The sequence below is a fragment of the Carassius gibelio genome, chromosome B9 (genome assembly GCF_023724105.1).
Source record: "Carassius gibelio isolate Cgi1373 ecotype wild population from Czech Republic chromosome B9, carGib1.2-hapl.c, whole genome shotgun sequence".
Classification (NCBI taxonomy): Eukaryota; Metazoa; Chordata; class Actinopteri; order Cypriniformes; family Cyprinidae; genus Carassius; species Carassius gibelio.
This window is the reverse complement of record NC_068404.1, coordinates 31,248,133-31,263,086: the sequence shown is the minus strand read 5'-3', so window position 1 is coordinate 31,263,086 and position 14,954 is coordinate 31,248,133. Positions and strand designations below refer to the sequence as shown.

At 37.7% G+C, this 14,954-nt stretch overlaps 2 protein-coding genes and 2 long non-coding RNA genes across 13 annotated transcripts in view; 2 read left to right on the top strand and 2 right to left on the bottom strand.

The window, feature by feature from the left end:
* LOC127964903 (protein NLRC3-like) overlaps positions 1-2,869 on the top strand; it is a 163,062-nt gene extending 160,193 nt beyond the window's left edge. For 9 of the 10 annotated variants that reach the window (XM_052565401.1, XM_052565403.1, XM_052565398.1 and 6 more), the window contains one exon: positions 967-2,869. In XM_052565401.1, coding sequence (XP_052421361.1) covers positions 967-2,869 — 1,903 coding nt within the window. The remainder of the gene's footprint in view (positions 1-966) is intronic. The other variant, XM_052565405.1, reaches the window with a different exon arrangement.
* LOC127964884 (NACHT, LRR and PYD domains-containing protein 12-like) overlaps positions 1-14,954 on the top strand; it is a 1,383,583-nt gene that overhangs the window by 771,195 nt on the left and 597,434 nt on the right. Inside the window, exons 25-27 of the mRNA XM_052565314.1 lie at positions 5,959-6,132; positions 7,521-7,694; positions 13,289-13,462. Of these exons, the coding sequence (XP_052421274.1) occupies positions 5,959-6,132; positions 7,521-7,694; positions 13,289-13,462 (522 nt within the window). The remainder of the gene's footprint in view (positions 1-5,958; positions 6,133-7,520; positions 7,695-13,288; positions 13,463-14,954) is intronic.
* LOC127964976 (uncharacterized) overlaps positions 1-14,954 on the bottom strand; it is a 385,149-nt gene that overhangs the window by 133,130 nt on the left and 237,065 nt on the right. Inside the window, exon 2 of the long non-coding RNA XR_008155212.1 lies at positions 2,792-3,661. This is a non-coding gene — a long non-coding RNA (uncharacterized LOC127964976). The remainder of the gene's footprint in view (positions 1-2,791; positions 3,662-14,954) is intronic.
* The window catches only part of LOC127964989 (uncharacterized), a 193,978-nt gene continuing 191,989 nt past the window's right edge, over positions 12,966-14,954 (bottom strand). Inside the window, exon 3 of the long non-coding RNA XR_008155226.1 lies at positions 12,966-13,047. This is a non-coding gene — a long non-coding RNA (uncharacterized LOC127964989). The remainder of the gene's footprint in view (positions 13,048-14,954) is intronic.

Genomic DNA, 14,954 nt, shown 5'->3' with positions numbered 1-14,954 from the left:
GAGAGTCACAATGCTTTTTTTACATGATTTGAAATCAAAATAATGAACAAATGTTGTGTTTTGTGGACTAACAGATCATTTGGTTTGTTTAATAAAATAAATAGTAATCTGGCGCTATAAAGAAAATCAAATAAAATTTACTTGACCTTCGAGGGGGGCAGGGTGAGCCAGTTGGAGGGCGGGCACCCCCCATACATTATGGTAAGGGAAACCCTGATATTTCTGCATTAAACGTTATTTAATTGTTCTTATTCATAGGCCTACTTTAAACACAGTGTGCAACCAAAAATACCAAAATTAACTAAGAAAAAAAAAGAAAAAAACTTTATCCATGATGTGGAACTTTTAATTAAAAACAAACAGAAATACAGTCGACTCATATTTTGAAATGTCTGCTTGTCTATCGCTGGCTGCTCCTTCAGAAAGATGAGGGAGATAAAATATGCATCTTACAGCCATCTAACATGTTACAATATCCACAGCATAAAGTACAGACTGTAATAATTCATCAGCTGTCAATCACAAGCGATCATCTGGAATAAATGTGCTCTAGTCACTGATTGTGAACTGCTGTGAAACACAAGACTGTAGAAGAGCAACAGTGCCACGGATTTACTCTGAATGTGCAGCGCTCAGATTTACTTCATCACAGCAGACTTCTGAAGTTTAATGATCACTTTATACTGTATTGTGATTCTCCACATTTAAGAGAGTAAAGAATAATAATGAAGATGTTTGTTCTGCAGTGTAAGGTGTTGAAGACTCTGTGAGGAGCTGCAGGAGCTTGTTTTATTGGCTCTTGTGCTCCTGAACACACTTCACTGTTCACACACATCTAGTGTTTGCTGCAGATCAGAGTAAAATTATACTGAAAATACAAGACTGAAATTTCTATCAGTTTAGATGTTAATTTACACATCCTTTATTTTGATATATGTTTAATCAGTTGTTCTTGTGATATTTCAGCAGAGCAGATTTAGAGCGAAGCGTCTCTGGAGGAGTCTCCTCTGTCTTCTGTCTGAACAACACGAGCGTTACAGCGTCTCTGAATAAACATGATCAAGCAGTGAATGATGAACTACAGAGAGTCAAAGAGCAGCACAAAACCAGCATGAAGAACAAGTATGAGAGATTATGTGAGGGACTGAAACTCCAGGAGAATGAAAGCCTCCTGAACAGCATCTACACACAGCTCTACATCATAGAGGGAGAGAGAGAAGGAGTGAATGAAGAACATGAGGTTTTACAGATGGAGAAAACAGCCAGAACACAACCCTCACAAGACGCTCCAATCTACTGCAATGACATCTTTAAAGCCTCCGCTGAAGCAGGATCTGAGGAGAAAGAGCAGATCAAGACTGTTCTTACTAAAGGCATCGCTGGAATCGGAAAAACCGTCTCTGTGCAGAAGTTCATTCTGGACTGGGCCGAGGGAAAAGCCAATCAGGATGTAGATTTCATGTTTGTGCTTCCATTTCGAGAGCTGAACTTGATCCGAGATCATCAGTACAGTCTTCACAGACTTCTGCTGGACTTTCATCCTGAACTTCAAGATCTGGACTCACAGATTTATGAGGAGTGTAAAGTTGTGTTCATCTTTGATGGTCTGGATGAAAGCAGAATCACACTGATGTTTTCAGACGCTCAGGAAGTTTGTGATGTGACTGAGACTTCATCAGTGGCTGTGTTGATGTCAAAGCTCATGAAAGGAAAGCTGCTTCCCTCTGCTCTCATCTGGATCACCTCCAGACCAGCAGCAGCCAATCAGATCCCCTCCAAATACATCCACCGTCTGACAGAGATTCAGGGATTCACTGAGCCTCAGAAGGAGGAATATTTCAGGAAGAGAATCAGTGATGAGCATCAAGCCAGCAGAATCATCTCACACATCAGAAGAGCAAGAAGCCTCCACATCATGTGCCACATCCCCGTCTTCTGCTGGATCTCATCCACTGTGCTTCAGAAGCTCCTGGAAGAAGATCTGAGAGCAGATATCCCTCAAACTCTGACTGAAATGTACATCCACTTCCTGCTGATTCAGATCAACATGAGGAAGCAGAAGTATGAAGAGAGAGATCCAGAGCAACTCCTGCCGTCCAACAGAGAAGTGATTGTGAAACTTGCTGAAGTGGCTTTCAAACAGCTGATGAAGGGCAATGTGATGTTCTATGAGGAGGACCTGATTGAGAGCGGCATAGACGTCACTGACGCCTCAGTGTATTCTGGGATTTGCACTGAGATCTTTAAGCAGGAATCTGTGATTCATCAGAGGAAAGTCTACAGCTTCATTCATCTGAGCGTTCAGGAGTTTCTCGCTGCTTTCTATCTGTTTTACTGCTATTTAACAAAGAACAAGAAAACACTGCGTGAATTCAGATTAAACAGATCTGATGAAGTCTCTCTGTATGATCTACTAACATCAGCAGTAGTTAAAGCTCTCAAGAGTGAGAATGGACGTCTGGATCTGTTCCTGCGGTTCCTGCTGGGCGTCTCACTGGAGTCCAATCAGAGACTCTTACAGGATCTACTGACACACACAGAGAACAGCTCAGAGACCATCAGGAGAAGCACACAGGACATTAAAGAGAGGATCAAGAGTAGTGATCATCTCTCAGCTGATCAGTCGATCAATCTGTTCCTCTGTCTGCTGGAAGTGAAAGATCAGACTCTGTTCAGAGAGATTCAGGAGTTTGTGAAATCAGACAAACACTCAGAGAAACTCTCTCCTGCTCAGTGTTCAACAATCTCCTACATGATTCAGATGTCAGAGGAGCCTCTGGATGAACTGGACACCATGAAATACAACACATCAGATGAGGGGAGAAGAAGACTGATACCAGCTGTGATCAACTGCAGAAAAGCTGTGTGAGTGTTTCATCATCAACTAAACTATTATATTTAATAATGAATCTGACTCCTTTAAAATAAATGTTCCTGAATGAGAGATTTTCTCCTGAATAACAGAATCTTAAAGGAGTCAGGACAGGTGTTTTTAATCCAGTAGATATTAGAGTAAAGCGTGTGTTAGCGGCGCGGGTAAAAACAACCCCGTCACATGAGAAACTGGTTCATTAAATCAGCAGCAGCTGCAGCAAAGAGACGCTCCACACATTGATCAGTAAAGCTGACCTTCAGACATTTCACTTGTGCTTGAAGTGTCTGACTCTTTACTGGACAACACTAGACACTATTTTACATTATTATACATTTAAAGAGATCTGCATCATGCCATAAAATAGTATTTCTGTGAATGACTACTGAACAAGCTCTGATTCACAACATTAGTGTCCAAACACAGAAATAAAACCCGGTCTATATATCAGATCAGGATCTGAAGACTATAATAAACACAAATCCAGCTCTAGAGCATCAGATCTCACAGTCAGCTCAAAACAATGATGTGCAGGACACCACTGATGATCTTTATGATTGTGAAGGAGAGGAATGAAGAGCTTCTCTCTCGTGAACACGCTGCTGGAGAAGATTCTTCTGTGTGTTTCAGGAAAAGTTCATCAGTAGTTTACTGCTCGAGCGCTGCTCAACAATGTCAGAGACACGGCTTCAGATCCACAACAAACCTGCTCCTTCTCATTTACTCATTTATCTGTTGATTTCTTGAATTAATGCAGAGATTTGTGTGAATTCTGCCGTTCTGAAACACCTTGATTTATGATTCACATTGATTCATTCAGAATATAAATCCATGCACTGAACAGGCGACACTTTTAATGATCCGATGTGAAGTAAAGCAGCTTTTCTTGATTTTATGTGAAGAATACAGTGAAATACAGTCTAAATCTGATGCAGTGCTGTGTAGCGTACAGTAAAACATAAGCACACGCACACAGTCTTGAGATTTACTGCTGCTTGAATTTGTTCTGAATCACAAACACAGAACTTCAGAAGTGCTCAGTTTACTTCACTGCAAACAATGATTTTCTTAGGATTTTTGTCTTTATTTCTAGAACAAATATCTAAAAATTCATGAATCAAGATCAATTTACTTGAGAAGAAAAATTATTTCAGATTTTAAATCTTGTTTTCGGAAAAATGTAAAGAGTTTGTGCATTTTTTGCTCAAAGTAAGAAAAAAAATGCTGCCAATGAGTTAAGAAAAATAATATTAATAATTCAAAGGGAAAACGATTATTTTTCTTGCCATTGGCAGAATCTTTACTTCTTTCTTCAGAAAACAGGTCTTTCTATCTGAAGTGATTTTTCTTCTTCAGTAAATGTATCTTGATTTCAGAAGGTCGAGGTGTTTTTGCTCAAACAGTGACTGATGTTGAAAAGATGAATATTAGTGTCAGAAACGCTGGGTTTCTGATAAATGCGCTCTGTTTTGATTGGCTGATGTCATGTGATCTCTCTCCTCGTCTCCTCATTGCTCTCCGCTGCTGTTCTGCTTCAGAAGTGATCAGGAGGAAGCAGAAAACACTCCTTTAGCAGCTTGATTCATCAAATACTCTTCTGCAGTGACAAGCAGCTTCTGAGAGATGAAACTGTGTTTATAGTACAGTGATATTATATAAACATAAATATTAGTGATGGAGGAATATTGATCATTTTAATAACTGATATTAGGGCTAGGTGCATGGAGATAGAATTGTTGCATAATTACAAATTAAAAGATTATGATCCACAGATGAATGTTAAGAGATTAACAAAAAATATATAAAAAATTTAAATATAATGATATTTGAAAATAAAAACATTTTCACAAATATCTTTTTATTCTACAAACAACTTTTCCTGTCATTCATTAGTGAAAGTCTTTCTGTGTATTTGTGACTCCACCCACCGTCTGCTCAAGCCAATCAGATAACAGCCACACTACACTGACCAATCGTAGCACGTTCTCGCTGTAGCCAATCACATTCTTCTTTACAATCAGCGCAGGAGCAGATTCATTTATTCAGTCTCCTGTAAGAACTGCATTCTATGAACACTTTGTTCAGTCGAGCTGAAGTGCTGTTTGTGTGGTTAAAAACCCTGTTTCCAAAAGACTGTTGGAGTGTAAAGACTGTGTTATACTTTCTGTGTGAGCAATCCAGACACGTACACGGACAGCACAGACACAAACTACTTGTATTTATAATACTGAATGTGAATGTGAAGAGTATGTTATTACCTGCTGTTCTGTAAAGCACTGCAGTACATTGAGGTGTGAGTACTATCTGACTCAATTTACACTAAATATGAATCATATCTCACAGTGTAGGAGATCTCAGGATTTTATATCTTGATTGATGGAGAAACACACACACACACTCTCACTCTCTCTCTCTCACACACACTCTCACTCTCTCTCTCTCTCTCTCTCTCTCTCTCTCACACACACACAAACACAAACACACACACACACACACACACACTCACTCTCTCTCACACACACACAAACACACACACACACACTCTCACTCTCTCACACACACACACACACTCACTCTCACTCTCTCTCTCTCTCTCTCTCTCTCTCACACACAAACACACACACACACTCTCACTCTCTCTCTCTCTCACACAAACACACACACACACTCTCACTCTCTCTCACACACACACAAACACACACACACACACACACACTCTCACTCTCTCTCTCACACACACACACACACACACACACACACACACTCCACTACTCCATACATATTAATACAGATTGAAAAATAACACTAAAGCTCAGCTGTGTAATGAATAGTGTGATTAAATAGATTTGCATGAACTTCTACATAAGACAGACAATTTGGTTTAAAATCCTGAGAGTGTAAAATAGTTTTTTTTCTTTTTGAATGAGGCTTTAAATTATTTATAATATTTTGATTTCTTTTTTGACATTTTAAATCTCAGTCCAGTGATGCATCACACATTGATTTGTTCTTTCTCTTTACTAATGGATTCACAGCTAAACTGATCTGATCTGAGAGAGTGAAGAGTGTGTCATTGTTCTCTACAGGTTGAGAGATTGTGACATCACAGATGAAGGTTGTTCTGCTCTGACTTCAGCTCTGAGATCAAACCCCTCACACCTGAGAGAACTGGATCTGTCTCTGAATAAAATAAGAGATTCGGGAGTGAAGTGTCTCTGTGCTGGACTGGAGGATCCTCGCTGTAAACTGGAGAAACTGGGGTAAGATTATATATGACACACTGTAAAATATTTGTGAAGTGAAAAACAAATCACCCAGAAAGTCAGACAAAATTAAACAAAATTAGGTATAGTTTGTGAATGTAATACTTCCTACTGATTGGATGAGACTAGGGGTGTCGTGATATACCGGTATTGATGATAACTGTGATATTCAAAAGCAACAATTATCGATATCGTGTTAATGTAGTGTGTGAAGACATATCATAATATTTAAAATGAACAGTTATGATAATAACACATGTAAATACATTAAACATTTCTTCATTAAACTATAAAATGTTAAGTTCTTCTCAGTGCTATGCTTCAATAAGGTTCATTAGTTAACGTTAGTTAATTACATTAGTTGACAAATATAAATAACATAAATAATAATGAACAATATTTCCACAGCATTTATTAATCTTAGTTCATGTTAATTTCAGCATTTACTTATGCATTATTAAAATCACAAGTTGTGTTTGTAAACATTAATGCACTGGGAACTAACATGAACAATGAATAACTGTTTTTATTAACATTAACAAAGATTAATAAATGTATTGTTCATTGTTCATTCATGTTCGTTAAAGCTTAATGTTAACAAATGACATTTTATTGTAAAGTGTTACCATTAATATTTATTCATCATACTGTTGAACTGACAGTATTTTCTCTCTTGTTATTTCATATGAGCTTTAAAGAAGTGCCCTGTGTTTATCAGTATCCTTGCTCAGCAGGATTGATTCTGATTGGCTGTCAATGTTTTTATCGTTCATCAGAAAAAGAAAAATCGTTCTGAAAGTGATTCCAACTATATCGTTTCTCTGTGCCTTTATCATTATAGCTTTGGTGTGGACTCTGATAATATAATACGAAAATATTCAAAACATGGAAATAAAACATCTAACATGTGTATAATTAAATATAGATGTGTTGTCCTGGTGTTGATCAGATGTTCTGGAGAATCAATCACATGCAGCTCATATTGTTCCCAAACTCAGAAGCGTGAGTCTCTTCCTGCAGCTTCAAGAACAGCTTTACTGATCAGCAGCTTCAGTGTGATTAGGAGCAGGTGTAGGGGGCTTTAGGAAGAGACACAAGGAAGGACACTAGAAGACACCATCTGTTTATAATCAACAGAATCAGAGAAAGAATATGTTATTACCTACTGTTTAGTAAAGCACTGCAGTACATTGAGGTGTGAGTACTATCTGCAAGTATGAATAATATCTCACAGTGAAAGAGATCTCAGGTTCTGATATCCTTGAGTGATGGAGAAACACACACACACACACACACACACACAGCACTACTCTGTACATATTAATACAGATCAATATAAAGCTCAGCTGTGTAATGAATTAACACTGCGTCATTGTTCTCTACAGGTTGAGAGATTGTGACGTCACACATGAAGGTTGTTCTGCTCTGACTTCAGCTCTGAGATCAAACCCCTCACACCTGAGAGAACTGAATCTGTCTGGGAATAAAATAAGAGATTTGGGAGTGAAGTGTCTCTGTGCTGGACTGGAGGATCCTTGCTGTAAACTGGAGATACTGTGGTAAGATTATATATGACACACTGTAAAATATTTGTGAAGTGAAAAACAAATCACCCAGAAAGCCAGAAAACACAATAGTTGTATCAAGAGACAGAGATACAGAAAGTAAATCATTGTGTGTCTTTGTTTCTTGTTCATGTGTGGACTTCTGTGTTCATGTTAAAGCTGTTTCTGCATTAGCAACACCTTAAAATGGATTCTGTTACACTAAGTGCTAATAGCTCGTCTTGTTAAGTACTATCTGCAAGTATGAATAATATCTCAGTGTAGGTGATCTCAGGTTCTGATATCCTTGAGTGATGGAGAAACACACACACACACACACACACACACACAGAGCACTACACACACACACACAGCTGTGTAATGAATAGTGTGGTTTAACATAAGACAGACTATTTGTAGGGATGTGATTTTCGTGTCAGAGTTTATATAGACTGTAGTGTGACGCTCCATGTCTGCTGTTACTGTACTGTTTCTGGTTTTGATTCACTGTTAGTGCTGCGCTTGGTTTTTTAGATGCTTTAATTTTAGTGATGTCCGATTCTTGAACGAATCGTTCAATTTAATCGGATCTTCTTAGTTGAACGCTTGAACCAGTTCACCAAATCAAATTAAATCGTTTGAAACTGTTTGCGTCTCCAATAACCATTAATCCACAAATTACTTAAGCTGTTAACTTTTTTAACATGACTGACACTCCCTCTGAGTCAGAATAAACCAATATCCCGGAGTAATTAATGTACTCAAACAGTACACTGACTGAACTGATGTGAAGAGAGAACTGAAGATGAACACCGAGCCGAGACAGATAATGAATGAACAGCCACCGAGAATCGTTTCTGTCTGACGCGTCTATAGACAGTAAAAGAAATGGACACAGCGACCCCTTTGGAACTCAATTGAGACAAGTGAAGCCCATTCTTAGCGTTTTTTAGGACTTCCGTTTCTGATGCGCAGACTCAAACTAAGCTTGACGACGTCAGCAACCTGTCTGACAGATGTAAATCTTCTAGTAGCTGTGCGTGCAAACTGCCATCATTAATCTTGCAGAGACGGCGAGCTTGAGCGGGGAGTTCTTTGTCGTGAGTGAGCAGGAGTAAGTATTCTGATTAATTATTTTGTATAGTATTTTAAAATGTAACGCCAGTACGCCATATTAAGTTAATTGCCTGCGAGCTTCTCCTCCTGTCTGTACGGTAATGCGACAGAGAGCCGAGTGGTTATGACGCAATCGTTAGCCTATTTTTACAAAAACTGTTTCTACGGGGCCATAATGTAACAAAAGGTAATGGAGCCCTTTATACATTGTTGTGTATCTTTAGAAATAAATAATGGACAAATGGAGTCTTTAAACGCCTCAGATGTAAAGTTATTCGCTGTCAAAGTGACGACAAAATTAATGCAAAGTCAATGGGATGCTAACGCAAGTGAAGTTCTGCTACAAGATGGCAGCTCGCGGCCGACTTCAACTTCCGGTCGACTTCCTTGCCGCCTGGACGTGTCCGATTTGAGAACCGATGAACTGATGATACTGCGCATGCGTGTATTTTTTTAAGTATTTTGTTAAACATCGGAAAGTGTGATAAAATAACTATATTTTATTTTGCTTTTTTTTTTTTTTTTTTTTTTAAGATGAATGTTTCTAATCTGTATATTGTAGATAATGTATAGACCAAAAGGGGTTTTCAGGGAAGTTGGACAACAGTTAAGACTCTAAAGACTCTGTTTAATAGGAATAAGAGATGATTTATGAAATATTTGTACTGTATTTATAGTTAATGATGACAGATTCACAAATTGAGTTTGTAGTAAACAGAACATGAACACGAGCAGAGCAGCTGATGATACTGAACTGCAGCACGTGCTGGTTAGAGCGGTTCTCGTTCTCGAGTCAAGAACCGGTTGCATCGGTTTTCGGATCATCAGTCCACTGAACTGAAAACCGTTTCTTTCGGACGTATCCGATTCGAGAGCAGAGGAGCTGATGATACTGCGCATGCGTGATTCAGCGTGAAGCAGACCGACACACAGAGCGTCTGAACCGAACTGATTCTTCTGGTGATTGATTCTGATTCTGTACTAATGTTATGAGCGCGGGTAAACCGAGGGCTTGAATGAAGGGCAATCTGGCGACACATAAGTTGATTTAATAACAAATACATCGCAATAGATTATGTATAGTAGGTCGATCATGGTTTCGGCGCTGATGACACCTAATTTATTTACTTTATATCTTCAAGACTTAAATTCTCCTATGCACATTATTGCTGTTGTATTTGGGTGCGTTGTTGCAAAACTTAATTGTAAACGTTTCATGATTATGAGGTTTTTAACTGACTAAAGTTGATTACTGACTTTATATATTTGAATGTTTGATAGATGTGATGCCATTACGTCATCGAGCGTAAAAGAACAGCTGAACTGGTTTTTTCAACCGGTTTATTGAATCAAACCGTCCGAAAGAACTAGTTCGCCGAAAAGAATTGAACTTCCCATCACTATTTAATTTGCATTTGGGAACACAATATTCGTCATTAGAAACATTTATAAATCTGTTGTTGTTTACAAAGAAGTTTCAGTGTCACATAATCCTTCAGAAATCATTCTGATTTACTGCTGTAGAAACATTTGTTAAAAAACGTTTTGCTGCTTAATATTTTTGTGAAAACAATGATACCACTCAATTATTTGTAGAAGATTTTAAAAAAAGAGAGAAATTAATAATTTTATTCATTCATGAAAGCGACAAAAACTGAGTGAAGGCATTTAAAATAATTTCTATTTAATAAAAGACCTAAAAGATCATGTGACACTGAAAACTGGAATAATGATGAAGACTATTCTGATTTGCATCACAGGAATAACATTACATTTTATATTAAAATTGAAAACTTTTCTTGTATTTGTAATAATATTTCACAATATTTATTTTATTTTACTTTATTTTAATTAAATAAATTCAGCCTTGATGAGCAGAAGATAGTTTGTAGCACGGCCACATAAGAGGTATACGTTTATAAAGCTGCTGATTAAATGTTAATCTGATTGTTGATGTGGCACAGCTGTTATTTATGTTTCTGTGTTTGTATTGCCCCGTTGAGAACGGTGGACTCTGTTTCTTCTCGCGAGAGTTCGCTCGTGACGCGGGAATCCCGTGACGTCACCTGGATCAGCTGAGTAACACGTCTGATAAAAGAAGCCGTTAGCAGCGTTCAAGAGCGTTGCTCTATGTGCTCTCTTTAGGATTTAGCGATCGATCGCCTGATCATTATTACCTGCTGTATTTTGCTGTGACTTTGAGTTGCTTCCTCGTGGAAATAACGGCTGCCATTGGATTATTTTACCGAGGACTTCGTCACAGGACAGCGCTGTTCTCAACCTGCTCCCGGACTCCAAATATTGCACCGGTGATGACGAACCGAACACACACACACACACACACACACACACACACACACACACACCCACACCCACACCCACACACACACACACCCATTGGTCTTCCAAGGACATTACTCACTCATCCTCGTACATTTATTGTATATATTGTGTATATCTAGTATTTTTCTTGTATAATACACGCTGGGTTGGCCTTCATTCTTTATTGCGGTGGTTATTTATAGTTCCTGCATTCCTTCAAACTATTAAGAGGTAACTGAAAAGTTTTATTTCTGTGTTGTGCAAATTACTTCCAAACTGTAAAACATTATAGATGACTTGTTACTGTCATTTAAAAGTAATTCCTTCCATTACAATATTACTGTCTCAGAATTGTAATGTGTTACATGACTCCAGTATTACTTTTGAGTTACTTTCACCAAAATAACTACAGAAATAGAAGTTAACGTTCTGAAATGTCAAAATGTACTGCAGAGTATTTTAGCTCCAGTAGAGGAGTAACATAATGACTGTGGGCGATCCAGACTACTAACAATAGAGCTTATAATCGACAAAGTGAAGGATCAAGACAACACAAGACAGGATGACAGCCAGAATCACAAACGATCCAAGTCTGTAACAAGTATGGTAGAGGTAAAGAGATTATCTGGCAATATCTGTGAATTGCTTGGGTCTATTCATATTAGACACAACAGGACTATATGTAAACTCTAATGCCATATACAATTGTAAAATGACAAGATGCGCACACATCCATCTCGTGAATGTACAGTCTTCTGCTATCTTCACTCATTAGTCTCTTTTCCACTGTCCAGTGTGAGCCGAGGCTAACAGCGAGCCGGACGGAGCTAATAGCCTCGGACCTCGAGCACAGAGGACGAGATCATTCTGTGTCATGACCGTATCCTCACACACTCCTGTAAACCCCGTCCTAAACACACCTTCACTGGACTACGTCACACAATACAGAGTTACACCAGCGAGAGAGAGATGAATGAAAAAACATCACTAAACAAATATATCAGAAGCTGACGTTTAGTCTTTATTTCCAAACGTGGACACCACACGCAGCTATTGACTGACCACAAACAGGAAATGGAACTAATTTACTGCATCTTTGATTCGTTCATGTCTTGCTGTTTTATTCTTTTCTCTTTTCTTTGATCAATTCAATTTTGGGCTAAAAGTGTGTTATAAAGCGTTACTGAACAAGTACGGAGTAAAATGTTACTGAAAATTGATTAGTGATGTGTTACACTACTGTGTTACAGCTAAAAGTAATATGTTACTGTAATGCGTTACTCCCAACACTGGTTACAAGTTATTTCAAAATTATTAATAATTGTAATGTTCTGACTAGAACCAGAAAATCTGAGCATATCACACCAGTCCTCAGGTCCTTACACTGGCTTCCAGTTACATTTAGGATTGATTTTAAAGTAATTTTACTCGTATATAAGTCACTAAATGACCTAGGACCGAAATATATTGCAGATATGTTCACTGAATATAAACCTAACAGAGCACTCAGATCATTAGGATCGAGTCAGTTAGAAATACCAAGGGTTCACACAAAACAAGGGGAGTCCTCCTTTAGTTACTATGCTGCCCGCAGCTGGAATCAGCTTCCAGAAGAGATCAGATGTGCTAAAACACTAGTCACATTTAAATATAGACTCAAAACTCATCTGTTTAGCTGTGCATTTATTGAAGGAGCACTGTGCAATGTCCGAACTGATTGCACTATATTTTCACTGTTTTTATTTTATTTTATTTTATGTAAAATCATTTTCAAACTGTTTTAAATTCATTTTAAATAAGTAAATTTTTTAATAATTTTAAAAGTGCTTGTTTTACTTTTGTTATTATTTTTCTTCATTATTATTTTACTTTCTTTTATGTAAAGCACTTTGAATTACTATTGTGTACGAAATGTGCTATATATATAAACCTGCCTTGCCTAATGTTTCCAATCACATGCCTGTATTTGATTAAAAATCCTGACAGTAAAATAAATCATTTTTATTTTTGAATGATGCTTTAAATTATTTATGATCATGTTTTTTTTTTATGTTTTAAATCTCAGTCCAGTGATGCATCACACATTGATTTGTTCTTTCTCTTTACTAATGGATTCACAGCTAAACTGATCTGATCTGAGAGAGTGAAGAGTGTGTCATTGTTCTCTACAGGTTGAGATATTGTGACGTCACAGATGAAGGTTGTTCTGCTCTGACTTCAGCTCTGAGATCAAACCCCTCACACCTGAGAGAACTGGATCTGTCTGGGAATAAAATAAGAGATTCAGGAGTGAAGCGTCTCTGTGCTGGACTGGAGGATCCTCACTGTAAACTGGAGATTCTGTGGTAAGATTATAAATCCAGTCCATCTGACCCACGAGTTCCTCCATGAATGTTTTTCTGGGTGACAGGGCCTTTAATTGGAGTAAATAATAATAGATATTACTGAATTCATCGCACATATAACAAACTTAATAATGTATTTGTGTTACATAGAAATGCACTGGACATTAAAGCATTGATTTTGAGCTAGAATGCAGGAAATCTATTGATGAATAAATTCTGTCATCATTTCCTCACCCTCATGTCGTTCCAAACCTGTGTGTCTTAGTTTCTTCTGTAGAACACAACAGATATTTTGTAGAATGTGACCAAACCATTTTGGTTACCCTTGATTTCTGTATGGACCAACATTTCTTGAATTTCTGAAATTATCATCTTTTATGTTCCACAGAAGAAAGAAATTCATACAGGTTTGAAATGACACAATTTTGAGAAAATTAAAATTTTTATTTTTGGATGAACTGTCCTTTAAGAACTTATTTACTGGTAATATTTAATATTTAAGTAGGCTAATAACGGTAACATTTATAATAAATACATCTCTATTGTACAGTGTTAATAACTGCAAGTTAAATTACTATGATGATGAATTTACAAGTCTATGTTTTGTCATTTTCCAATTGACCTCGTCATGAAGTTTAGATTGTGGTGTGTGTTTTCAGCCAGCATCACTACAGAAGCTTTAATGTTCTCATATCACACGACTGTAAAACACAGTTCTGTGTCACATCTGAATGGATCAAGACACTTGTGTTGTTGATCACTTTACTCCTGATGACCAGTACATCGCTGTCTGTGGGTCACAAGTCAGACTCTCTGACCATTAGACCACGACTGCCCCATATACAAAGCTGCCAACTCTCACACATTCAGGGTGAGACTCACGCGATTGACCCAATTCTCACGCTCTCACACCCCCATATTCTCACGCAGACTCGTGCAGCAGTGAGGGGAAAATATCGTGCCTCATGATCTCGCAAAGCAACGCGCAGAGAGACCAGACAGACAGTGAAGTGAGTGTTTTGTGACAATTGTGAGGGAAATACACAATTTATTCCCATAAACTGAAGTCAGCTGTATAAACTCTGGCCAGCCCTAGGACGGTTTGCGGTGGGCACTATTAATTTAAATGCAGAATGTAAATTCACAATAGTTTAAGTGAAAAAAAAAGCCACCAAGAAAGATTTGCAGATATTTGCTCCACCAGAGTAGCTGCCCTTTTCCCCCGTCCAATCAATACACAGAGTGTGCGCATACATCACATGATTCAAGATATGGGGCAGAACTTTTTTAGATCTATATAATTTATATAAGTTCAAATGGTTACTATCGCATGAAGAGTGAAATTTTTCTCCAAAAGTCAGCATATAATTACAGTTTTGATATTGATTTTCTACAACAGTTCTTCAATAAACAAGAAGTTAATATCAAGAGACTTGTGTTTTAGACAACATATTCCCTGTTTTTGCTCTATTTCTAAAAACAAAAATCATTC